General features: G+C 39.0%; 1 protein-coding gene across 2 annotated transcripts; it reads right to left on the bottom strand.

The window, feature by feature from the left end:
• Positions 1-9,545: 9,545 nt before the first annotated feature.
• Positions 9,546-27,752, bottom strand: MAT2B (methionine adenosyltransferase 2B). Of its 2 annotated transcripts, none has more exons than XM_025292281.3 (7): positions 27,346-27,752; positions 19,743-19,937; positions 17,007-17,121; positions 16,663-16,815; positions 13,635-13,828; positions 12,666-12,779; positions 9,546-10,486 (listed from the first exon to the last, which is right to left on the bottom strand). In XM_025292281.3, the coding sequence occupies exons 1-7, from the start codon at positions 27,373-27,375 to the stop codon at positions 10,316-10,318; spliced, it is 972 nt and encodes a 323-aa protein (XP_025148066.1). In that variant the 5' UTR covers positions 27,376-27,752; the 3' UTR covers positions 9,546-10,315. The 2 variants fall into 2 exon arrangements, with proteins under 2 accessions (XP_025148066.1, XP_006067765.1); XM_006067703.4 differs by lacking the exon at positions 27,346-27,752 and adding an exon at positions 24,735-24,897.

Raw genomic sequence — 27,752 nt, forward strand, 5'->3', positions numbered from 1 at the left:
ATCATCTTACCCACCTCCTGAGAAGCCTTTATGCAGGTCAAGGAGCAACAGTGAGAACTGGACATGGAACAAAGGACTGATTCAAAATTGGGAAAGGAGTATATCAAGGTTGTATATTGTCACCCTGCTTATTTAACTTATAAGCAGAGTACATCATATGAAATGCCAGGCTGGATGAATCACAAGCTGGAATCAAGACTGTGGGGAGAAATATCAATATCTTCACATACGCAGATGACATCCCACTTAAGGGAGAAAGTGAAAAGGAATTATTAGCCTCTTGATGAAGGTGAAAGAGACGAGTGAAAAAGTTGGCTTAAAACTCAACATTCAAAAGACGAAGATCAAGACATCCAGTGCCATCACTTCATGGCAAATAGATGGGGAAACAATGGAAACAGTGACAGACTTTATTTTGGGGGCTTCAAAATCACTGAAGATGGTGGACTGCAGCCATGAAATTAAAAGACACCTGCTCCTTGGAAGAAAAGCGATGACCAACCTAGACAGCATATTAAAAAGCAGAGACACTACTTTGCCTACAAAGGTTTGTATAGTCAAAACTATGGTTTTTCCAGTAGTCACATAAAGATGTGAGAGCTGGACAATAAAAAAAAAGATGAGCACTAAAGAACTAATGCCTTCAAACTGTGGTGCTGGAGAAGACTCTTGAGAGTCCCTTGGACTACAATGAAATCAAACTAGTCAATCCTAAAGGAAATCAGTCCTGAATATTCATTGGAAGGACTGATGCTGAAGCTGAAACTCCAATACTTTGGCCACCTGATGTGAAGAACTGACTCATTAGAAAAGACCCTGATGCTGGGAAAGGTTGAAGGCAGGAGGAGAAGGTGATGACAGAGGACAACATGGTTGGATGGCATCTTCCACTCAATGGACATGAGTTTCTGCAAACTCCGGGATATGGTTAGAGGACAGGGAAGCCTGAAGTGTTGCAGTCCAAGGGGTCTCAAAGAGTCAGACATGACTGAGCGACTGAACAACACTTATCTTCACTGTCTCCCTTACCTCCATTTGTAAAATGTGCACAGGAATAGTAACTACCCATGAGGGTCATTTTGAGGATAGGTGGATTTATATAAGTAAAACACTTAGAAAATGTACTTTGTGTATTTATTATGTTAGCTTCTGACTTGAGAGAATCAGGACAAACATACTTTAATGGGAAATAGAAAGGAGTATGATAAAGCTGTAAATCAGAGGAGGGTAGATCAGGGCAAGACAAATAGTGCAGAGATCTCAGTTATGACCTGCGACTGTATCTGAGGGTGAGAGTGGGGAGCAGCTCACCAAGAGCAAACATGGATGGATGCCAATGGATAGAAGGAACATTAATGAAGATGAACTGGGAAATCAGACTTGTCCCGTGGATAGGAATATTCTGCAGTTTTTCATCGGCTTTGCTCTTATTATTTTCTAGTCTTTCAACAGAAAAAGCATCGCTTTGTTGAACTATCTCAAAAGCAATCGTGTAAAACAGTCAACTCTATACAATTTGCACTCCTATGAGAGGTTTAGTCTACCTTCCTCAGCTCAGGCAAAGCCTTCTGGAAACAAAGCACCAACTTGGATTTCTAAATGAGCTTCAGTCCCCATGGTTCAGCTACTCAAAGCTTTCAGCAGCACAGAACCTAATAGTTCATACTCCACAGCTGGGTTCTGAGCCTGGGGCTTCCAATGACTTTTTGCAGAGCTTCATGATTGGTTTGCTTCCATGGGATTTGGATCAAGAAGATGAAAAATGAGCCCAAGATTATTTGGAAACGGTTCATATTTAAGAAATCTTCAAATGCTTTCGCAAATAAAAGTGGTCTATGAATATTGTATAATAACGTCTAATAACTTCCCACTTGATGTTTATCACAGGAGGAAAATTAGCAGCGGGTATACCCATACTTCAAAAGTTAGGAAAGGGGAGATAAAATCCAAGTAGTCTGGAAGAAAATCACTTTACTCAGTGGGGAAGAGCAGTTCATGAGGGAAGGAAATTGTATTTGAATTTGCCAGCACTGTGATAATAGTGTTCTATCTGGATGATCCCTATTTTTGACAGAGTATCCCCAGCCTCCAGCACCCAACCTACCAACCTCTGTCCCCACCAACTCATGATGAGCCATCACAGGAGAATGTACTATTCTGCAGCCACAGGGATGGGGTTATGCAGATTGAAGATCACCTATCTTTAATGCATAAAGTTGAAACCAAATACAATAATCTCATGAACAGTCAAACAAATCGATGCCTTGAGTCACCATCCACCCCCATTCTCTTGCGGCATTGATGCTGACCCTCACACTTCATTCTGGAGCCAAGCCTCCCTTCAGGGCCTGCACCACATTAGTGAGTCCAATTGGCCATTTTTTTGTTGCAGAGCTGCTGGTTTAAAAATCAGCATTTATAAAGCAGCTTATTGATGGAGTTAAAAGCCAGGACAAAGATGTAATAAATAATGTTTTGAATTACAGTTTGGACATTTTAAAATGCTCTGGGCTCATTTTCATGAGGTATTTGCATTTTTAATAGGAAAAACAACAACAACAACAACATCTCTGAGCTTCCAGTCTCAGGTTAACAGCCTCATTCAAGTTGTAAATTTTCTGTAGGAGCAATTACAAACTGTACAAAGATTCATTATTTCTCGAGTACTTTATCAGGACATTTCCCCATACATCTAATTTGTCCTGTCTGAAATGTAACTTGACATAAGGGATTTTCTAATTGCTTTTGAAGCCCTTCAAAGATAATCAACAGCTTTTTGGAGGATGATAAAAGACAGTAGACAATATTGCCAGTCTGCCTAAGGATCGCACGCTAAAGTTTATGTGTAAGAGATAGCAAAGAAAGGCAACAATTGCCTCTTACACTATTCAGTATCTCTATTTTAACTTGGTTTCCATTTAAACAGCAATGTCTAAGAATAGTAAGAAAAGAGACACTGATGTATAGAACAGTCTTATGGACGCTGTGGGAGAGGGAGAGGGTGGGAAGATTTGGGAGAATGGCATTGAAACATGTAAAATATCATGTATGAAACGAAAAAAAATAAAATAAAATAATAAAAGTTCCAAAAAAAAAAAAAGAATAGTAGGAAGAAGATGCCTCATTTTCATCTGCCCCATTCCAATGTCTTGTCACCTTGGGGGTGGGGGTAGATGCAGTCCTTATTTACAAATGGACCAAAGTATAGTCTTTTTATTTTGAAGAATCGTAAGTAAAGATTAAATAAAATATAACCAAATTTGGGGAGGAGAAGAAACTGTGTCAAAAGCTGGTTGTGTTTCTGCAAACCACCACTTAACAATTAAAGCAAATGATGGAACACTCTTTTAGAACCGTTTTACCTTGAGTTTTCAAGCTGCCAATTCTAAATAATTCCATTTTTTAGTTACAGAACTATTATCTAATATACATGGTTGGCAGATTATGGTTCCTAAAGATGTCCACACCTTGACACCTGGAACCTTATAAGGCATTATAGACTTTGTAGATGTGATGAAGGCTACTGACCTTGAGATGGGGAGGTTGTATTGGATCACTGAGAGATAACCCCATCTACTCAGATGCATCCTTAAAACTGGAGAACTTTTCCCAACTGTGGTTCAAGAGATGAGACAGAAGGGTTAGAAAGATTCGACCTGAGGATTCAACCCACTGCTGCTGGCTTTGAAGACAGAAGGAGGGGGCAGGAGCCAAGGAAAGTGGTGGCCTCTATAAGTTGGGAACAGCCTTCGGTTTATAACTAGCAACAAAATGGGGACTTCATTCCCACAGATGCCAGAAACTGAATTTACAAGCAACCCAAATGAGCAGGAAAACTTATTTTTCTCCAGAGCCTCTGGAAAGGAATGAAGTCTGGAGACACTTTGATTTCAGCCCAATAAGACCTGTGTCAGAGTTAACTACACAATTATGAAATAATACATTTGAGTTGTTTAAGCCGCCATATTGGTAGTCATTTGTTTAAAGCGCCCAGAAAAACAATACGCTGTCTAAAGTATATTACTCTATTTTGGTATCCAGATCATTTTTGTAACACGAGATTAATATGACTTGTATTATCATATTATCATTTAGTGAGTACCACCCTGTGTAATGGAAATACCACTGACTTAAGTAAAATTAAACTATATCTCACAAATGGAAAATATAAAAGACTCTAGTGTCCTTTTAGGAAGCTGACATTACTAACTTAAGAACATCAGGACATTGGATAAAAATTATTAGCTTTGTTTTAGATCAACAATGTTAATATACTGTGCTGACCCTTTATCACCTCTCAAGAACTGCTCTTGGCAGGAATCACAGAATTGATTGTTCTCAATTTTAAAGCTTAGCCTTGGCAGTCTATGATATAAGAAGTTCACAGGAGCTCAAGGAATATTTAAATCTTTTCAAATAAAAGATACTCCAAAATGATAGGAAAATAAGAATCACTTTTTCCAGGTGAGTGCAGGCAATATTAATAGCCAAAATTAAAAGGTTACTTTGGTGCTTTCACTTGTATTAACCGATGGATGTCCTTTTCTAAGATACTATGTTCCAGTGTATTAACTTTCCCAAAGAAATAAAAGAATAGCAATTCACGCGAGCCAAAAGATCACAAGAACTGTTATGGAAGGCATAGAGTTAAAGAAAACCAGGAGCCTTCAGCTCATAAAGATGGTCAGGAGGAGATTCACCATCTAAGTCTATAAAATCAACAAAAGTATGATGTTCCATTTTAAAATGGTAGATACAATACAGGTATGAAATTTTGTTTCCTCCCAAAACCCTAAATATATAAAGACACAAAATAACAAGGACAGGAAGAACACAAAATGAAACAAAAGTAACAAAATTTTGGAAGCTGGAAACCAATGCAACTATGGTAAAGGATTCAACCAATCCCACCCCCACCCCCACCCCCGCCCCAGAGCTGAAATGTAGCCAATAGTTGCAAGAGCTGAGAACCAAAGCAATTTACTCTGAAAACCCTCCAAAGACTCAGAACCAGAGTTGCCAATCTTGGGTGAAAGGGACTGAAGACAGTAGAGAAAAATGCAAAACTAGATTCCCAGATCCCCTTCCCAACACCTCCAGATTTCAGCACGCCTGTCCTCTGGATAGTCTTAACACAGATGACTTCTGGAGTGGAGTACTGGAGGTGAGATGGGAGGGGTGAAGATGGAGGTACCCAACTTAAGTCAGAAGTGACTATAATGAAAGCGGAATGCTAACTTCAGGACTTTGAGCTGTGTGGAAACTCTAACATAATCTAGCAAGGAGTTCAACATCTTGGGTCTAGGTCTCTACTGGATGAACTGCACACTGTTAAGAAAGACTGTTACATAAAAGGCAAACTTGGCTCTAACAGCAGTTCTCTATCCTACTAATTATGGAATCTCTAAGCTGTATTAAATCCAGCTGGTATGGGAATCCCTGGATGCTGTGGGTACCACCCACCCCAGACTGATCACCTTCTGACCCTTTCTATCTTCAGCATCTCAAGGGAGGTTAAAGGCATCACAGTGATGTATGTCAGGAAGCATTTAACAGGATCTGTTAAATCCTGTGTGCTGTTTTGGATCTGTCAGGAATTCTCTGTTCCTTATTAATTCCTGAATACTCAGGAATTGAGAGGCAAGCCTCTCCCAGGGGCTGAGGAATCCAGGCATTTCCTTCATTAGTGTTTCTATATGGTGATAAGTACCCTCTTCCTTCTTGTGAACCATACAGTAAAAGTGATTGTTTACAACTCTCTAATATGGATCGCCTATGTTTTGTTAAGTCTGGAATTTTAATCTTTACCTCTGCTGAGAATAACTACTTTGTAAGACAGTATATATGCCCACACCATGTTGATTAAAACACTTTTGCTCCATCAGAGCTCTGGTCCCCGTGTCTTTATTTCTCTCTTTCTCTCTCCTCTCTCTTTCAGGCTGATCCCCTGGAGTGCAGAGGTTCTCTGAGTTAGTTCACTTTCCTGCCCAGGCTTCTAAGACCCTCTCAAGAAGGTGCTCTGTACCTTCACCCTATGGAGAGGGCGCCTGAGGCCTTCGTGAACAGAGCAGGCCCCGGACCTCAACAGATGTGTTTAGTGCTCTGCTCCTTCTGGCAACATATGTTTTGTGATGAAACTTTCACTTTGATACACTCCCCCTGAAATGGTTTAATAGTACAGATCTCAGGCTTCTCTCTCACTAGTCACCAGACCACTGGCAGCCAGGCCTTTGCCCTCCAAGTAGGGGAATGAAAGACCCTTTTCTGAGGAATCTTACCTGCCCAAGAGAAGAAACTTGAAAATAATGACAATGGGAGCCACACCCCCACCCCCATCTAACAATGGAAGCACTCACATGGCCCTAGAATAGTTGTTCTCCTTTGGGATAACCTTGCTCCCAAAGAACACCAGGTGATATCTGGAACCATTTTTGATCACACCTGTGTGGCTGGTGTCTAGTGAGTAGAGGTCAAAGGTACTATCTATCATCCTACAATGCACATGACAGTCCTCCTACACAGATATTCAGCAGTTCCAATTGTCCTTTCAGTGTCTCTCTCTCAATCATGATCAGACAGCCAAGGCTTACCAGACAGCTTAACAAAACTAAGCTTCTCTAAAAGAGAAGAAAACAGATCAAGCACATGACTATCCCTCATGCTGCTGAGAGACATGTAAATACATCAGATAGACAAAGGTGCCATCTCATGCGGTCCTAGCTCAAATAGCAGTCTTAGCTCAAATAGCACATTTTTTTTTTTTCCCAATCATCCATCCTTGCCCACGGGCTTTCTTAATAGCTCAGTTGGTAAAGAATTTGCCTGTAATGCAAAAGACACCGGTTCAATTCCTGGGTCAGGAAGATCTGCTGGAGAAGGGACAGGCTACCCACTCCAGTATTCTTGGGCTTCCCTTGTGGCTCAGCGGGTAAAGAATCTGCCTGCAATGTGGGAGACCTGGGTTTGATCCCTGGGTTGGGAAGATCCCCTAGAGAAGGGAAAGCCTATCCATTCCAGTATTCTGACTCAGAGAATTCCACGGACTGTATAGTCCATGGGGTCACAAAGAGTCGGACACAACTGAGTGACCTGCACTATCCTCATCCTCCGGTTTCAACGAAAATTATAACTACAGAAGATGAGTTCTGCAGTCAATAACCCTCATTATTCGTTCAACTATCCAACAATTTACTACATATTCAGCACGTAAAGTCTAGGGCTGATACAGTATAAGAAGAAAAAGAAACTATTTCCTGCTCTTCAACAAGTCCAAATCTTCCTAGATAAGTTTTAGCATCTCATATTAAATTTGAAGCCTCCAAGTCCAGTTTACATTTCAAAAGGTAATGTTCTGTGAGTTCTGTAACAAACTAGGGAAATGGAATTGTAGGCACTGGGCTCACGAAAGCCTGCTATAACATTCCACACAAACAACTAAGTCACCCTGCTGTGCAGCAGAGACTGACACAACACTGTAAATCAAACACATTTCCATAAAAAAGAAAAGGCGGAAGACTATAAAGTCTCCACACACTCAAAAGCACATCAGTAAGAAACTGATTAAATAAACTGATTCAGTCACTGATAAAAGGGAATAAATGCAGCCACAAAAGACTACCTGGCTCCTTCTTTGGTAGTCTGGTACACACTGGATTGTGGGGGCTGCTGATAGTGCCTCTTGGGCTGGGATGAGGTCCTCGACCAGGTGCAGTGGCCCACATGGTCACTGGCATCAAGGCCATGGCCCAGGGGTCAGGGATACTCAACCGGCTCACGGAGACCTGTGTGGTGAGGGGAACAGGAGGGGACCCGGTGTGATCCAAGAATGGCTCTTATAAATGACTTGAGAGAATGCTGAAACTAATGGGAGCTATGTTTCTCATTGTCAAAAAAGTACCTATGAGAAGACAGAAGCTAAATAAACCCTGTGGAGCAACACTAGAACTGGAGGCACTGATGTGAGTCATTGATTTCTTTATGTAGAGATGTCAAAAATGTCAAGTCTTTATGAACAGGAAAAAAGACTAAGGAACTATTCCAGACTAAAGCTAAAGCAAGTAAGAAATGCCACACGTAATCCTGGATTGGATAGACTTAGAAAGGACATCACTAGGACAACTGATGAAATGTGAATAGGCTCTATGGATTAGAGGAGGTCATCGTACTGATGTTATCTTCTTGACTTCGATGCTTCTATTATAGTTATGTGGACATGTATTCTTATCTTTAAAAAACACACTTAAGTTTAGATCCTAGGTGATTAGGCACCATGACTCCAACTTTCTCTTAAATGGCCCAGGAAAAAAACATATACATCATGTGTGCATGTGTTAAAAAAAAGAAAAAGAAAGAATAAATGACAGGAAAAATACGGCTAAATGCTGAGAGTTGGGGAATATGGGAAGGGAACTGCAGGCATTCTGTGTGGCATTATGGCAACTTTTCTGAGACTGAAATTTCAAACTGAATAGGGGAAAAAAAGGATTCTTTGTAACTATATAAATCCCAAGGTATTTTAAATGAAAAAAGCAACACACAAACTTAGTAAAATACGTATTTTGCTATCTAAATAAAAAAGGGATGCTGAGAGTATGAACATATATAGAGAGTAACATGCCAGATCTGAATTACATTGATTTCTTCCACTGATAAAAAATTTGGGGTTTAAAGGGTATCAGGTCTAGCTAGAGAAGAAAACTTTTTTAATGTGAAAATCTGAATTGAGTACTATGTGAAGTGAAGTGTAACTCAGGAAAAAAAACAAACCCAGAGAACTTCAGTGGTTGCCAAATACAAGTCCCAGGCTGGTTACTTCAGAAGGACCTGAAGAACATTTATAACTACATCAGCAGGTCATCAGTTTCAGAAACTCTATTTCAGTGGGTACATCATAGCACTCGTTGCAGTAAAATTTCCCTAGTTCCTAATAAAGCATAACATCATTTGGGAACTGAGGCTTTAACCAAATCACCCAGACCTGATCCCCTCTAAACCCCAAATTCTAAGTAAATTAGAAATAAATAGTTTTTGTCCAATGAAATAAGACTATAATCTAGGGAAAGAATACTTCACAAGTGAAATCATAAAATCTGAAAACTGGATTTGTACTGAACTCTGAAAAGAAGCCAAGGCTCACTTGTTATTCTTTCTTTCTGCTTCCTTATTAAGGACCAAAAATACTGTTGAGGTCAAAGTAACCTGACTATTACCTGGTACAGAAAACACATTCAAATACTCTGCATTCTTCAAAAGGAACATTCTTTGTAAATACATTACAAGAGTATAGTTATTTACTTTTCATTAAGAAAAATCAGTGGGTACAAGTAAATACAGTGTCTGTAACATTCTAGATTTCACGTGGTAGATTCACCAGGGCTCATTTTATTACTGTGCTTTGTATTTTAATGTACATTAACTATATTCTGCATCAGATAAGGTAATTTTACATGATAAGAAGGAAATTTTTAAAATTATAGCAACAAAACAGTTTAGATATCTGGTCCCTACATTTCAAAAAAGAGAAATAAATACGAGAAAACTAAGCATTACCATGCCAGCAGTATATATTTATTATTATTCATGAATGTCAAAAGACTTACAAGGCCCATTACTATTAGTATAACTGCACATATGAAATATCACTTAGTGACATGGAGTGAAAAGGACAGTTTCATATATATTTAAAAAATACATTCACATACACACATTCTCTCTCTCAAACATTCACCATTCACTGCTACAAAAGCAGGAGGTATCAAGCTGCAGGAGTTCCAATATACATAACATGTTGAAATATCTCAAGCATAAAAACTACACTTAGGTTGCAAAAATAAAGTTTCTTTCTTCAAACATTTTGATCTGAACTCAAGCAAAGCAAACAATGAACATCAATGATTTGTATGCCATTTAACACAATTTAAAACATAAAAGGATCAACAGTTGTAAAAGTCCTGAAAATGTAGAGGTTATTTATAGGAATGAACAATGCATTTCTTCCCCCTGCCCCCCCCAAAAGTCTACAGCAGATGTGTTTCATCCTGGCTCTCAAATACTTGAAAATCATAATTTACTATATTCACACAGCAAATTGAGGCAGAACAAAATGAGAAAATCATTACTTCAAACGAGGCATTATTGCCCTTAAATTTCCCTAGACAATTTCACTTGTGCAAGAGCATCATTTACCTGAAAGACCATGAGTCACAATCGAAGAGCACTCATACAAAACTATTTCCTTTTTTCTTTAAAAAGTGCCATGACTTCTTGACTTCTTGTTTTAAAAAACACTACCACCACCCCCACCACCACACATACACTAATGAAAGACCGTCTGTCTCCATCTCTTGTCAATGAGGAAAGGCCAGAGTGACTCTTTGATTCCAATTCGAAATGGTGTTCGCTGGCCAATGCCCAAGGTCTCCAATCTAGAGCAATCAAGCTGAGCATTTCTCGGACGTTGTGCTCCTACGACAGGACTGTCGGTTATCTTTAAAACAAACACACAAAATCAAAAATAAATGAGAAGCCCACTGATGAGGTTTTACATTCTCTATCTCCCTTTGCCCTCAGTACAAGGAATATGATTTGATCCCTAGAAAAATAAATAAAGCATCTGCCACAATCAAGAAAGCACTTTTTCTATAAACTTCACCAATACACATGGGCTCCTTTACACATGGCAATTTAGAGAAATTTAACAATGGAAACTGCCAACATACAAGCAAAGTTCACTTTGATTAGATTTCATGCAAAGATGGGCTCGATAAAGGACAGAGATGGTATGGACCTAATAGAAGCAGAAGATATTAAGAAGAGGTGGCAAGAATACACAGAAGAACTGCACAAAAAAGATCTTCACGACCCAGATAATCACGATGGTGTGATCACTCACTTAGAGCCAGACATCCTGGAATGTGAAGTCAAGTGGGCCTTAGAAAGCATCATTATGAACAAAGCTAGTGGAGGTGATGGAATTCCAGTTGAGCTCTTTCAGATCCTGAAAGATGATGCTGTAAAAGTGCTGCACTCAATATGCCAGCACATTTGGAAAACTCAGCAGTGGCCACAGGACTGGAAAAGGTCAGTTTTCACTCCAGTCCCAAAGAAAGGCAATGCCAAAGAACGCTCAAACTACCGCACAATTGCACTCATCTTACACGCTAGTAAAGTAATGCTCAAAATTCTCCAAGCCAGGCTTCAGCAGTACATGAACCGTAAACTTCCAGACGTTCAAGCTGGTTTTAGAAAAGGCAGAGGAACCAGAGATCAAATTGCCAACATCCGCTGGATCATGGAAAAAGCAAGAGAGTTCCAGAAAAACATCTATTTCTGCTTTATTGACTATGCCAAAGCCTTTGACTGTGTGGGTGACAATAAACTGTGGAAAATTCTTCAAGAGATGGGAATACCAGACCATCTGACCTGCCTCTTGAGAAACCTATATGCAGGTCAGGAAGCAACAGTTAGAACTGGACATGGAACAACAGACTGGTTCCAAATAGGAAAAGGAGTACATCAAGGCTCTATATTGTCACCCTGCTTATTTAACTTATATGCAGAGTACATCATGAGAAACGCTAGGCTGGAAGAAGCACAAGCTGGAATCAAGTTTGCAGGGAGAAATATCAATAACCTCAGATATGCAGATGACACCACCCTCAGAGCAGACAGTGAAGAGGAACTAAAAAGCCTCTTGATGAAGGTGAAAGAGGAGAGTGAAAAAGTTGGCTTAAAGCTCAACATTCAGAAAACTAAGATCATGGCATCTGGTCCCATCACTTCATGGCAAATAGATGGGGAAACAGTGGAAACAGTGTCAGACTTTATTTTTGGGGGCTCCAAAACCACTGCAGATGGTGACTGCAGCCATGAAATTAAAAGACGCTTACTCCTTGGAAGGAAAGTTATGACCAACCTAGATAGCATATTGAAAAGCTTTACTTTATACATTACTTTACACATTACTTTGCCAACAAAGGTCCGTCTAGTCAAGGCTATGGTTTTTCCAGTGGTCATGTATGGATGTGAGAGTTGGACTGTGAAGAAAGCTGAGTGCTGAAGAATTGATGCTTTTGAACTGTGGTGTTGGAGAAGACTCTTGAGAGTCCCTTGGACTGCAAGGAGATCCAACCAGTCCATTCTGAAAGAGATCAGCCCTGGGATTTCTTTGGAAGGAGTGATGCTAAAGCTGAAACTCCAGTACTTTGGCCACCTCATGCAAAGAGTTGACTCATGGAAAAGACTTTGATGCTGGGAGGGATTGGGGGCAGGAGGAGAAGGGGACGAAAGAGGATGAGATGGCTGGATGGCATCACCGACTCAATGGACATGAGTTTGACTGAACTCCAGAAGTTGGTGATGGACAGGGAGGCCTGGCGTGCTGCGATTCATGGGGTCGCAAAGAGTCGGACACAACTGAGAACTGAACTGAACTGAATACTTTTAAACAACAAGAAAAATGTTATCCATAGAACACAACAGTGATGGACCTGGACTTCCAAGAAGTAAGAAGGTTACCTGTTTGTTTGTTTCGGCTGAGTACAGCTTGAGGGATCTTAGTTACCTGGCCGAGGATTGAATCTGGGCCTCAGCGGTGAAAGTGCTGAGTCCCAACCACTGGACTGCCAGGGAATTCCCAAGTAAGGTTCTAAATGCCATGTACTTACCGGTCTTAAGTGGCTGCTGGGGAGGTTGAAGGCGTCTGCAATTGCACACGCCATTTCATACTTAGTCATCTGTTCGTTGCCAGACCAGTGAAAGGTTCCCTTAATTGATGGATCCTGACAAGGACACAAATAGTTCAAACTGGTTTCAAACTTTCTGAGTTGAGTGGAATAGCAACTGTGACAAGACAACTAACTTAAACAGGTCCAGGATATACAATGTATCGTACCTTTCTGGAATGCTCTAAATAAGATATCTAAAATCAAATTTCTATAAATCTCCCCAGTTAAAAATGGAAATCAATTTTAGAATTCAGCCTTAAGAATTGTTTTAAAATAAACTGTTAGTGGCTCTGATTTAGTGGAAATCCTAAAATCATTACAGATTTTTAAGAAACACAGACCAATTCAACTAGCATTTTCAATTATCCTAAGAAGCTAACACCAAAACTTAACAGAACCATTTTTCAAGATGAGTTAATTAGTCATAACATCCTTATTGTCATGGTACATATTTTTAAAAAATACACAAATTTGATGCATTAAAAAAAAATCATGCTACTATAAATATTCTAAAATAACTCAGTCTCTAACTTTCCTTTCTGTAGATATTCTATTTAGCTCTAACTTTTACAAATACTTAAAATGAGCTATTTTTCAAATATCTAAAAGAATAATTGTAAATTATTCTTACAGTGGCTGAAACAATTAAGGTTCTTCTGTGCCACTACCTAGATCTTAAATAGACGTTACTCGGTACTTAAGACAGGCTTCTTACAAGACATCAGGCAAAGAAAAATACAAGTTTTCAGTTATCTTGCAGTAAGAGAATGACAAATGGAGTCTATAGTATTTGAGAAAAAAAATCAAATATAACAGCATAAAATTTTTATTATTCATAAATGCAGCTACTATCCAACTACTTTTGCTTGGTGTCCTTCCACACGTTTAAAAAAGCACTCCGATTCTCACCAGCATCCTCTTCTCTGCTAACTGACGACACACGGTGGCCACATCTTTGACGTGTGTGGGGAACCGTTGCTGCCAGTGGTCCATGTTTGCGGACTTGTTGCTGAACTGCACTTTATCAAACATAATAGTCACAGCACTTTCCTCAAGCCTTTCAACTTCTCCATACAGAACAGGAATTCTCAAAACAGCAGCTCCTAGAGAGTAATAAAAGCAGATAATATTTCAAAGCTCACTGGTTCTTAAATCTTGCTGTAAGATCAGAGTGTGTAGATTTAAAATACATTATCACAGAAAACATGCAATATACCAGAATGACACAGCTCACCTATTTAAACAAATGTGATCTAGAATATTTTTAAATGTCTCTGTCGTGTAGGATATTTTTATAATTATATAATTTCATTACTGTGGCCATTAAAAATAAAACTGATCATGACAATTTCAACAAGTGATCCCTGATTATTCCTAGATTAAAAAAATAAATGCAATAAAGGACATTTGGGGGACAAAATTCCTACATAGATTGTGTATTGCATTAATGCTAAATTTCCCAAGTGTAATAACTGCATTGTAATTATGTGAAGAACATCCTTCTTGAAGATACATGGTGAAGTACTTTGGGGTGAAATGCAACTAATTCTCTATGAGTTCAGGAAAAAAAACAGTGTACGTGTAAAACATATGGCAAAACATTAACAATTGGTGAAATCTGTATAAAGTGTATATGAGTGTTCGCCACACAGTCCTCGAAATCACTGACTAAGGAATTATGAGGTATTTTATGTGGGTCAATACTAAGGAGTTATAACAGACTAGATAATTTACACTAATTGAAATTCAATGAAAACTATTTTAAATTAACTTACTAAAGAGCTGGGCAGATGACTTACGAATAACACAAGTTTGAACAGTGTGGTTCCATTTATACGCAACTTTTTTTCATGCAAAATATCATGGATAAGATGTACTGAAGTGGATAGCCTATCCTTACATAGGCATAAGGTGAGTGATAGCTAACATAAGGTTAATGTGTTTTCTTAATGTTTCATAACTTCATTTTCAAAGAGTTACATTACCATACAGTATGCCTCATCTCTCTTGTAACTAGAAAAACTCTGTATCAGTCTATCATCACAGGTAAGTGGTTTTTAAAAAAAAAAAATTAACAGTATTTAGCTGTATGATGAATGACTGTAATACCTATGCCAATAGTTTTATAATGATTCATTCACTAGTGTATGGGCAAGGCTACCATGAAGCAATCGTTACTAATTATACTAGGCTACCATTTACTGCTTCTTCCTTACTGATTCCTGAATCATACCTGTAAATAAATATAAATTTCTTCTCAGATTATCTTCATTTTTGATGTGTGGTCTTAGTAATACATGACATGTATAGTGTTTTGTACCATCTAAAACAACACTAGTGTAGTTACTGATGGATGATTCATCTTGTAAACAAATGAGGTAAATTTACAGTGTTGATACAATACTGTATGTATTTTCTCTTATGATTTTTTAATGTTTTCTTCTCTCAAGATTACTTTAGGAACAGTATATAATACATATAACACACAAAATATGTGTAAATTGACTCTGTTTTAGTAAGGTTTGGGACAAGAGCTGCTGTTTAGCTGCTAAGTTGTGTCTGACTTTTTTGCGACCCCATGGACTGCAGCCCAACCAGGTTCCTCCATCCACAGGATTTCCCGGGCAAGAATACTGGAATGGGTTGACAGTTCCTACTCCCAGGGAACTTCCTGACCCAGGGATCAAACCTGCATCTCCTGTTTTGGCAGGAGGGTTCTTCACCACTGAGCCACCAGGGAAGACCCTCTGTCAAGAGTAGGCTGTGAGCAATTAAGTTTCTGGAATCTAAAGTTACACATGGATTTCCAAATACGCATGGAATGGCAACACTAATCCCCAAGCTGTACAAGGGTCAGCTGTATACTAATATATATTCAAAGATGATTTCCAAAGGATAATTTATATTAATAATAAAAACCCTACAGTCTGTATATGGTATGTATAGTAGGGGATGTTTCTCAAGGATGTAGTACAGTCTAAGGCAATAGTTTCAGTGCAAAGGATCATTAAATCAGATATTATGCAGCCACTGATATGAAAAAGATATCCTAGAGATGGCTCCGTAAGAACTGAAATGCATGTATGTGGGGGGAGAAAAATCAGTTTATAAAACAATATGCACAGATGTTTAGAAATCCACAAAAAACACTTCCATAACCACATTTAGTGCTTCTCTGAGGAAGCACTGTAAGAAAACTCTACAGTTTTAGATTTAAAAAAAAAAAAAATTTAAGGAGGTTATTTCTTTTATAATTAACACATTAATGTGTGTGTGTATATATACAAACCTTTTCATTATAGAGGACTGGAATGCAAAAGTAGGAAGTCAAGAAACACCTGGGGTAACAGGAAAGCACATAGGAAAAAAGAAAAACCATACAAATGACTGTGGATATACAAACACAGGGAAAAAATTAACCATACAAATGACAGAATACTGCAATCTAAGAAAAATGATACTGACCTTTTTTTTTTTTGAAAGATTACAAAAATCTGATTTACTTTCTATCTATAATGGTATTCATGTACACACTGATACTGGAAATGATCTGAAAGGATTCATAAACTCTTCAGGATTTCAAAAATTCTTGTTTTTCTTGTTAACTACATTCCCTAGTTTTTCTCCAATGGATTTATGCTCCTTGACTAAAAAAAAAGACAACAACAACAGGAACTTCCCTGGTGGTCCAGTGGTTAAGAATCCGCCTTCCAATGCAGGAGATGTGGGTTCAATCCCAGGTCCAGGAAGTAAGATCCCACATGCCACAGAGCAACTAAGTCCATACATCACAACTAAGACCTGGCACAGCCAAGTAAAGAAAAACCACTAAATAAGTATTTAAAAAATTAAGATACAGACGCGCATACACACAAATCTTAAACAAAAAGGAATCCTCAAAAAGAGTCAGGGAGCTAACTAAAGAGATGTGTCTTACCTAAATTGTTCTCCAGGACGGCCTTTTCTCCTTCTAATTTTGTTTTGCCATACAGATTTAGGGGATTTGGTATGTCTTCCTCTCTATAAGGTGGGTTTGTTCCATCAAAAACATAATCGGAGCTAATGTAGATTAGAAATGCTCCAATTGCAGCTACCAAAGAAAAAAAGAGAGAGAGAAAATAATCTATTAAATTGCTATACAACCTGATTCTTTACTGGAATTTGTAACAGCTTATTCATCAAAAGTATAACAAATTTCTTATAAGCCATCTACAAAATTTTAATATTTGCACACTCAACGATCACTTAATTTTTATGAAGATTTTATAAAGTCTTCATTACCTGCTTCCTTTGCTAAATTCCCAGAAGCATCCACGTTAAGTTGAGAAGCAGCATCTGGGTGATTTTCTACAACATCTGGCCTTCTCTCTGCTGCACAGTGTACGATGACATGGGGCTAGAAGTTAAGCATTGATGTGTTTTTAGCCCCAAAAGGAATAAAAACAGAAGAATTATAGCCTTCTAACAGTAAGTTAATTCATAGAAACATGTTTATTAAAACATTCCTTCAACTAAAGAATCTAATTTTTAATGTGGTTTTGTCACACTTCCCTTTTTCAACGTTCAAACTTCCTTAAAAATATACATAGGCTCTGAGAAGGAAAGAGCAATCGAGCAATCCCTAGGCAAAATCAGACAAAACTCTGGGGCAACAACCAGGCTTCTAAATCAAAATAAGCTTCATCCCCTCATCTGAACGGGAGAAAAGGGCAATCATTTATGTAATTCATATGACCTAAATATTTAGTTAAGTCTATGGGAAAGGGAGAGGAATAGCAATTGCAAATTAAATTCATAAATTCTAATCTCTTAACTTCATCATTTAAAGAAAATTAAGCATCCATAAAAACTTATATTGCCAGTTAAGTATGCTAAGCAGTGTGTGATGATCAAGGATTTCACAATTTAATGGAAAAAAAGGGTATGTAAAGAGACCATTTCAATACTGTATAACGTGAAGGTCCTTGGTAGAGACTGGGCATCTACTTCCCAAAGGAGCTGAGTCCGAGTTAAGTTTTGGGAAGACCAGTGATCAGAAGGGCTCATGTGCCCACACACGAAACTTCCTCCTTCTCAGAAACTGCTTGAAGAAGCATGATCTGAAAGTTGCTTTCAAACTTACATGTGCATAAGCTAGGATGGTTCTTAAAATGTGCAGTCCTAGGCTCTACCACAGGCTTACTGAATGAAAATTTTGGGGAGTGAGACATAAGAACAAGTTTTCCAAGTGATTCTGATGCAATGTTCTTTAGGTCGTATTTTTAGAAAGAACTTGAATTTCCGATTTCACCTCAAGAGTTGTAACAAAACCTAATTCTTTCTATAACTTTTCTGCGACCATGGCCAACGAGTTGTTTAACTTCTCTGAGCCTTTGTGATCTCTAAAACGGAAATGAGTCCCTTGGACTGCAAGGGGATCAAACCAGTCAATCCTAAAGGAAATCAACCTTGAATATACAGTAGAAAGACTGATGCTGAAGCTGAAGCTCCACTATTCTGGCCACCTAATGCAAACAGCGGACTCACTGGAAAAGACCCTGATCCTGGGAAAGATTGAGGGCAGGAGGAAAAGGGGCAACAGAGAATGAGATGGTTGGGTAGCATCACCGACTCAATGGACATAAGTCTGAGCCAATTCTGGGAGATAGTGAAGGACAGGGAAGCCTGTCCTTCAGATGTGCTGCAGGCAATGGGGGTCACTAAGTCGGCAACTAAACAACAAAAACAGATATGAGAACAACTATTTTGCAGTGTTGTAAGGTTAACAGATACTATTTTCAAAAGGATTTGTAGTGGAAGGAGAGGGTGGGACAAAATCGAGAGAGTAGCAATGACAGATATACCACCATGTGTAAAATAGCTAACTAATGGGAAGCTGCTATATTTAGCATAGGGAGCACTGCTCTGTGACAACCTTAAGGAGTAGAAATGGGGAGAGTGGCTCAAGAGGGAGGGGATAAACACATACATACACACACATACATACACACACACACACACACACACACACACACGGCTATCTGTGTAGTTTTACCGCAGAAACCAACACAACATTGTAAAGCAATTATCCTCCAGTTAAAAATAAAAAATAAAGCAGCAAATATTTTTACCCTCAAAACAAGAAAAGGATTTGCATAGAAAGTGGTACTTAGAAGAGTAATTCTCAAACAGAAGCTTTTTACAAAATGCTTAATTTTCTGCCTTTTGTTAACCTATATCTCAACCTAATTTTTTAAGGATGACATACTTTTCCACCCCCTCAAAAAAAGAAAAAATGTGCACTGTATACTATTGCTGCTTAATAGGTTAGAGCTTAAGTACTATAACTTCCTTGAGAACAACAATTTTTATATCACCCAGACAGAATCACTGCAGATAGTGACTGCAGCCATGAAATTAAAAGACGCTTGCTCCTTGGAAGAAATGCTATGAAGAACCTACACAGCACACTGAAGAGCATAGACATTGCTTTACCAACAAAGGTCCGTCTAGTCAAGGCTATGGTTTTTTCAGTGGTCATGTATGGATGTGAGAGTTGGACTATCAAGAAAGCTGAGCACCGAAGAATTGATGCTTCTGAACCGTGGTGATGGAGAAGACTCTTGAGAGTCCCTTGGACTGTAAGATTAAACCAGTCAATCCTAAAGGAAATCAGTCCTGAACGTTCATTGGAAGGACTGATGCTGAAGCTGAAACTCCAATACTTTGGCCACCTGATGCAAAGAACCAACTCACTGGAAAAGACTCTGATGCTGGGAAAGATTGACGGCAGGAGAAGGAGACGACAGAGCATGAGATGTTTGGATGGCATTACCGACTCAATGGACATGAGTTTGAGTAGGCTCTGGGAGTTGCTGATGGACAGCGAAGCTTGGCATGCTGCAGTCCACAGGGTCGCAAAGAGTTGGACATGACTGAGTGACTGAACTGAGACAATTCTTAATAGTTTCTTCCTTACCAGCTGAGCTACCAGGGAAGCCCCTTAATAGTTTACTTATGCTTTAAAATAAACCATACCTGAAAATCATAAATGATGTGATGAACTGCATTAGAATCCAAGAGATTGACCTGCTCAAATTTTGGTCTTGCTCTTCTAAAACCACAGCCAACGGCATGCCAATTATTCTGCTGAAATTCTTTGTACACGGCTCTGCCAAGAAGCCCAGTGGCACCAGTAATGAGAACCCGCCTGTTGGGGATGTTAACTTCCTCCTAAAATGTGAAAGAGGAGAAAAGAAGTAATTAATTTGAAAATAGCCTCTCAACAAAATTAGCCACCATCTTCATTCACTAAACATTTCAAGTCTGAGTTGTCTGCTTCACGTCCCATATGTATAAGTCTTAAGTTAGAACGAAGATCAATCAAACTGCATCAGTAAGTATGTCACTTAAGAGAAAGTTTTAATAATCCTTCCCAAGAAAAAGAACCTAAGATGATACTGTAAGGAATCACCTAGTCAAACAGATTTAGATTTCCTAACAGTAATAATGGAAAAACTTATTTTTTAGGATCAATGATGTCCAAAGTAGTAATAACCATCAACTTTATTTATGTTCTTCCATTTATAAAAATGAGGTTTAAAGCTAACTTATTTCTGCCCTGATTAAATATTAGGGTTATTTCGCCAACATGTTTCCAAACCGACAGTTTTGCTCTTCAATTTTTAATCTCAAGTTTTCTTTTAAACCTCATTACTGGGATATGTCCAAATTAGAGAATTTCATATTTCATAGAAATTTATGCGGAAGAAAAATAAATTTGGTCCTTACAGAACTAACATTCTAAGTTTAACTAAACTTGTAAATATTCCTACACTGACTCTAAATTTACCTATATAGACCAGTTAAAACTAATAAAACATAAGTAGAGGATAAGAAAAAAATAAATATTTTAAACTGATCTATGTTACTATTGTGAAAAAGGAAAAATTCCTCACACTGAAATTAAAAAAAAAAACTACTATTTAGGAAACAATTCCAATTATCTCTACATAGAAATTTCCCTTCTTCCCAAGACAGGTTAACGCCAAATATCCTCACAGACATTTGAATTAAGAAAACACTATTCAAAACAAAAAACAATTTTTATTAGTGTATCAACCTGAAGCCTTTTAAATTTGAAATGTTGGTTTAGTCACCTAATTCTGAGCTGTCAAAAACCTTAAATATACACACAATAACCAAAGATCTTTTTTCCCTAGCCCTCAAGACAGCTAATTTAACAGACTATACTTGAAAGAGAAGAAAAAAAAAGGCCACCTAAATCAAGTATGTCTATCAAAGGAAAAACCAGAAATGAAAGGGCTGAAACAGAAACAGAAACCAGAAACAGAATAAAGGCTAAGTTTTTAAAGGTATTTCTTCCTTAGTTCACCCCGTTTCAAGATGTTTTAGAAGCTGAAGAAAAATTCATCTAGGCTCTCTCTTGCAAAACTTGGCTCTAAGTCAAAACAATCTATGCAAACAAAGATTTAAGCCAGCAAAATATTTTCTTTGAATTTTTGGCAAGAAAACAGCCCTGCAAAGACTGCAATTGTTAAAGAGGTTAAAACAGGCCAGGTTTAGTAGAGACACAATCAGAAAACAATTTGCACAGGATAAATACCATAAAGATCCCTGGGAAAATATTATAAAAGGCCTATGAGTTGGTTTCTTCTGAGTTTCTCATGTCACTCTAAAGAAGGAAAGGAATAGACAGTGGTTCTTGGATCAGTGGTTCATAGGCTTTATTGCCTAGGACAGGAATCAACTGGAAGGCTTTCAGATCCAGTAGATTTGGAATGAGGCCTGATAATCGGCATTTCTAACAAGTTTTCAGGTGGTGCTGATGCTGGTGATTTGGAAACTTAACTTGAGAATTCCAGGAACATCCAAGACCTTCCTAAAGATAGCTCTGACTCAAACAAATAAAAACAAACTGCCATTTACCCTTCCAGAAGCAACAACCTTGTTACCCTTTTCCCCTTAAAAAGGAAAACTAGAAAAAGAAGTCAAAGACCAAACATCATGCTTGAAGTAACCACGAAATTACTGAGCAGTAAAATAAGATCTCTGTGTACTTCACTGGTGAGTGAAGCACATTTTTTCTTCATTTATTATCTGTTAAATGAAGGAAATAAAGATGCATCTTACAAATGTGTTTGGCAGTTTTTTTGCCTTTTCAGTGCATCTTAAAATAACAGTCCAGATAATCTCACAATTGAGAGCATCTTAGATTTGATGAAATATAGTATTAAGTTACAAACACAGCGAGGGTCTTTAAGGCATATAATATTCTTCACTTGAAAACAGTATGGGTGGTTGCGTGGAGAAGATACAAACTCTGTACAGCCTGGGATAATTTGTAAGCTCCCTGGAAGAAAATATTTCAATAGTTCCCTAGTGGTAAGATGTCAGTGTGCAGTAATTTTTGGTATTAAGAGCAGAGAACTGAAGTGCAAGCATTTTCTGAAACAAAGAGATTCTGCACAATCCTCTTCTTGCAAATTCTCATGTGAGAGTTTTCCAAAGCGAGGAACCTTAAATCTAAAGATGTCACAGGTTTTGCCCACAGTAAAAGGAAAAAGGTTGGAAACACAACTGGTGTCCTTTTGCTTCCATCTATCGTCTAGTCAAATGCATGCTGAGTTTTGTCTCAATCCTTTGAACTTATACTTGGTTTTTTGATGACTAAATTTTATCTTCTCTGCCACAAACTGTGGCATTAAGAAGTTACTCCAACTCTACTAATGCGACTTGCTGGTAAAAGTATGCATTTGGACAGATGATTAAGGCTCTTACAGCTTTACAATCCTACAATTCTAACATTTTCCATATTACCCTTCCCACAGGAGATATCTGAATAAACTGAAAGTCTTGTTTAAAGTAACTTTTCTTCTTTTCATACAGTTCTCTTTGGAGACTCAATCAGCATGTTCTGTCACAGTATAGAAGCCAAAACAAGAAGTTTTCATTCGGATTGCAAGTTTTTTGGTGGCTGGCAAATAAAATACACATCACTCTGAAATTAATAGAAGTCAAACAAAAATATCTCTATTTTTGAGTCTCTATAAACAGAACTCCACCTGAAGCATCTTAAAGCACAGTTTTGATTTTTTTTAAAACCAGAGAAATATTCCTCTGAAAATAATTTCAGTTCATTACTCTATAAATTACTTTACTTCTGCCAAACACAAGAATGTCCAACACCTTGAGGAACTCTAAATGAGGAACAAAAAGCTGCGTAGTTAACAAGCATAATTAAGACCTGAAGATATTCTGTATTCCTGAAAAGTCTATTTTTCAGTTTTTATTCTTATGAGTCAAGTATATTAAACATGACTTTAATTTGCATCTGCCTCTTCTCCTATCAACTCACAGATTTAGAGAATTCAGTAACACCAGGTGACCAGATTTATACACACACACACACACACACACACACACACAACAAAATGTTTGAAAAAGTAAGTACATATGAATAAATGAAGAGTCATAGCTCTTATTATGCCATCAAATCAAATAACAGCAAATTCTAAGGTACAGGACAATAAAAGGCTCTTCCAAAATGGTCCAAAACAGCACTCTGGGACAGTGGTTTCTACTTTAGCACACTTGGATTAACTTCTACTAAAAATGTCCTAGAGAAAGTCAAGAGTGAAATATGACAAATATCTAAAGTAGGATCTTCTTAACTTTTAGTGATAATTATACTTTGCTATTTTCAGAACCTCTTCAATTTGGCAAAGTTTCACATTGATTTATTTGATTGTCACAACATTCCCCTAGAGATAGATCTGTGAGTAGACACTCCTGGACTTTGAGAAGCTTTTTAAAATACCTAGGTGACCCTGGTCTAAACTCCCACTGTCACTCTATTGTACCCCACAGCCAGTAATATGAACAGGAACCACCACAGTTTATTCCTCTAACATAAACTATAAAACAGTCCCACTACTACAGGTTCTGAGAGAAGCAAATCGTGTCAAGCCTTTGGTTGTGTAATTTGAATGAAGGAAAACGCATTTTCATTTGTCTACTGAACTCACTGTTAAAACTGATTAACCTTTATATACACACACATGCATGCCCAGTGCACATACACACATACATAAACAAGCAATATGCAACTTTAGGGACTCAGCATTGTGAGGGGTACACAGGAGCGAAACAGAAGATCACACAGCCCATCCATTCTAACTTTACTCCCCAAATCCCAAAATGACTTGAAAACACTAAATATGCTATATTTTGAAGGTGTAAAAATTTTGCATTCTCAAAAATAGCCATCACTTACATCTTCTCTTAAATCCTTAAGATACTGATCTTGGCATGAACATTCTTCTTATCCCCAGTGCTAAATATCCTATGGACTGATGAATACTGAGGGGCCTGGGATGAAATAGAGATTGGGGTTTATGGAGGAGATTTGTGCAATCTCTGCAGTGGTTCAAAGCCTGAGACAGTCAAAGTGATTGTATTTGAATCCCAGCTGCAATCTTACTGAATGAACTTGGACCAAAGACCTGCTCTCTTAGTCTCAAATATCTGTAAAATGGAACAAAACAAATAATGCATATAAAGTGCACAACAGTGCCATGCATAAACTAAGAGTTCAGTTCTTATCTCCAATCCTGTTACTACTTCTGAAAAGCCACATGGCTCCTTTTTTCCTCAGAGATACGAATAGTTAAGATCAAAAGATATGAACAAAGGATGAAAACGAAATTTAGAAAAAGTCAAAACAGCTCGGAAAATCCCTCTTCATTCCTGAGAGGAGAGACGGGAGGCTAGAAAGTGAAACCCGACCTAATCATTTCCTGTCGCAGTGGCCGAGAAACAAAACACAGAAGAGTGTGCACCGAGGTAAACAAACTCGGCGGCGCCGCCCTAGTCTCCTGGGTCCTCCGACTCTGGGAGGATGCGTCTGGAAAACCACTCGAGCCCCCGCCACCAGACTCTTCCCGCTCAGCGCACTTGGTTACCCCGAGACGTCTCCCCACCCCACAAGACCCGGGGCGACTCCCTCACCTCCACCAACCGGCAGTCCCCGGGAACAAAGTGGATAGAGAGCTCTTTCTCCCGGCCCACCATGCCCGCCGTCTTTGCGCTGTCGTCGCCGCCGCCGCCGCAGCGACCGCCACTTCCTTCAGCCCGAGATCGCGGCGGGACGCAGCTCCAACCCCTTCGGCCCGCCTACCCTAGGTCCGGGCCAGCCCCCTTTCACCGCTTCCGGCTTCCGCCGCCAAGACCGCGCTTCCTGATTGGCCACGCTTCGCCGACGCCCCTGAAAGGAGGCGGGCGCGTTCGGGACGCTCCCAGCCCACGCGCCAACTCTTAAAGGGATACACAAAACAAAGGCCCTGGTCTTAAACTGCGAATACGAGTTTTGTTTAGAGGCCGGCAGGGGACGGGAGGGGGACACGGGGGGCGGGGGTCAATATTTTGTGTGTTCTTCCTTCTCGACTAGGTAAGGAGTGAATTGGATCTCCCAGACTGTGTGCGGTGTCTAAGAATCAACTGGGCACGTGATACATAAAGCGGGATGGAGGTGGTGGTGTAGTCGCTAAGTCGTGTTTGACTCTTGCGATTCCATGGACAGAAGAGCCTGGCAGTCTACAGTCCATGGGATTCTCCAGGCAAGAACACTGGAGTGGATTGCCCTTTACTTCTCCAAGGGATCTTCCCAATCCAGGGATCGAACCCGGGTCTCCTGCATTGTGGGCGGATTCTTTACCAACTGAACTACAAGGGAAGCCCCATAAAACGGGATGAAACACTTTAAAGTCTTGGTGGGAGGAGTGAAGCGGGGCGAGGAGACGGCACAACGCGTCTGTATCTCTAGAGCATTAAGTTTTCCTTGAGAGATTGAAAGAGAGACTGGAATAAAAATAATAAGTATTCATATCTGCGTCATTAACACTTAAAGAACCCATTTGTCTTTCTGGCATGCCAGAAAGTAGTACGCGTGAAATTTCGAACGTGTCAAACTCTTAACTAGTTAAAAATAAAAACACGTAGGGGGCTGGGGGACGAATTATTTGGTTGCCCCTTCAAAGCAAGGATTCTCGGACTTTTATCAGTAATTGCTGAATGAGTTCTTGTAGGAGCCTGGCGGGCTACAGTCCATGGGGTCGCAGAGTCAGACACAACTTTGCGACTAAACCATGACTGGGACCCTACATTCTAGTGAACTTTAACCGGAGTCAAGATCAGCCTTTGAGAAGCACCGCCTTACAGGTTGCAGCGTCAAGCTACGCGAGGCGAACCTCCACTACCAAGAAAAGTAAAAGAACTAGAAGAGAGTCATGCTGAACCTTCTACAACCTGGATTACGCTTTTTTCAAGTGACAGATCAAAACCGGCCCTATTAGGCAACTGCAACGGATTTCCAGTTCAAACCCGAAAAGCCGGGATGCCCGTGAAATTTACTTGCAAAACACCCGCGCATGGATCTCATAGGTTTTGTCAAATTTGTACGTAAATCTGTACTGTTCTTGTCCAGACACGCAGGATACCAAAACCTTAAAAAGTCGCCCACAAACGTGATTACTGCTTGGGTCTTTCTAAAACATATTTTTATAAACCATTTTTGGTTTAATCTTAGAGCTCAACATTAAGCAACCTTTAAAAAATTTTTTTCCACGTCTGAGTCCGGTGACTTTCTTTTCTACCCAACCCCCAACAAGAACTCATTTCCTAATTACTGTAAGAATAAAGTTTCTTTTGAACTGAAACAAGAGACTGAGCCTTCACACTTTTCTATTTTTGTTTTACTCCAGGCTGTTAATCAATTTAGCATTATCTAGAGTCCTTGAGAGAAAAGCTCCAACGCGAAACCATGCATAATTTGCAAACAACAAAGAAATGGTGTGGGTGTTGGGGGAGCAGATTCAAGATCCTCTTGATTGTTTTTTAAAAGTGGTAATTTTTGTGAAGTTTCTAGTTGCAACGGTAATGCAATCTAATCTTTCAAAAAAAAAAAAATTCTGTCCTACTCGAAGACGATTTCAAGGACTTGCATATGCAATTAGCATTTTGATTTTCAGAGCAGCCTTATCTGGAGTGAGGAACAAAAAGTTTACTTGCCTACATTTGAGGATCTGGTTTAATATTTGCCAGATAAAACTTGGGTATGGTTCTAGGGGCACATCGGGTTTTAATCATCCTTTTTAAAAATGGAAGTTTCTACATGAATAAAAACGTCATTGTTGTACAGACAATATCCAAGTTCGTGTGGTGGCTAAGTCTATAAATTTAAATAGAGCAATCTAGAGATAAAAGTTAGGTTAAGCAGGTTCATTTCTTGCCAAGACAAAGAAAGCCTGGAGCACCCAACTATAGATAAAAGCGTTATTTCTATAGAACCTTCACCTACATGAATGCATTTTAATCTGGTTAAGTGAAACTGCTGTTTTGGGTTATTTTTGTCGATTGAGACTTAGCTGAGCTCTCCATACAGGGTCAATAATTAAAGCTGTTTAATTATTCCAAGTCCCAAAGTTATAAGTCTTAAAGAAATGAATGACTTTTTTTAAAAACACACCCTTTTCGGCTTTTACGTTCCCAGACGTTCACTGGGATTCTTGTAAAGAAACTCTATAAAACTCCAGACTGCTTTTCTTGAATAGCTCACTCTTACCTGTTCCATGTTCTCCGGCATTTCAGGCATGATTCCAAAATTATCTGAGGAAAAAGATTTGAGATGGGTTTAAGCCTCTGCCTCCTCGGACCGGGTCTTTGTTCTGCCTGCAGAGAGCGTAGGCACGCGAAAACGTGAGCCACAGCTTCACTCGACCTTTGAAATTAGCATTTTGAGTCGGGTCCCAGAATCTCGTGCAGCATTCCACATTGCAGTAAACTGGCAGCTGATTCCCCGTGGCAGTCTTGAAAATACCCAATGAGAAGTTTCATGTTGTACTGCCAGCCAAATAAGGTCCATTATCAAAACCATTAGGAGAACCAACTTAGAAATATAGATACAACCACAAAAAGCTTCCTGTGAAGACTTGTTGCAATTTTCTCTTGTGAAAGAAAAGCAAGAGCCAG

The sequence above is a fragment of the Bubalus bubalis genome, chromosome 9 (genome assembly GCF_019923935.1).
Source record: "Bubalus bubalis isolate 160015118507 breed Murrah chromosome 9, NDDB_SH_1, whole genome shotgun sequence".
NCBI classification, from domain to species: Eukaryota; Metazoa; Chordata; class Mammalia; order Artiodactyla; family Bovidae; genus Bubalus; species Bubalus bubalis.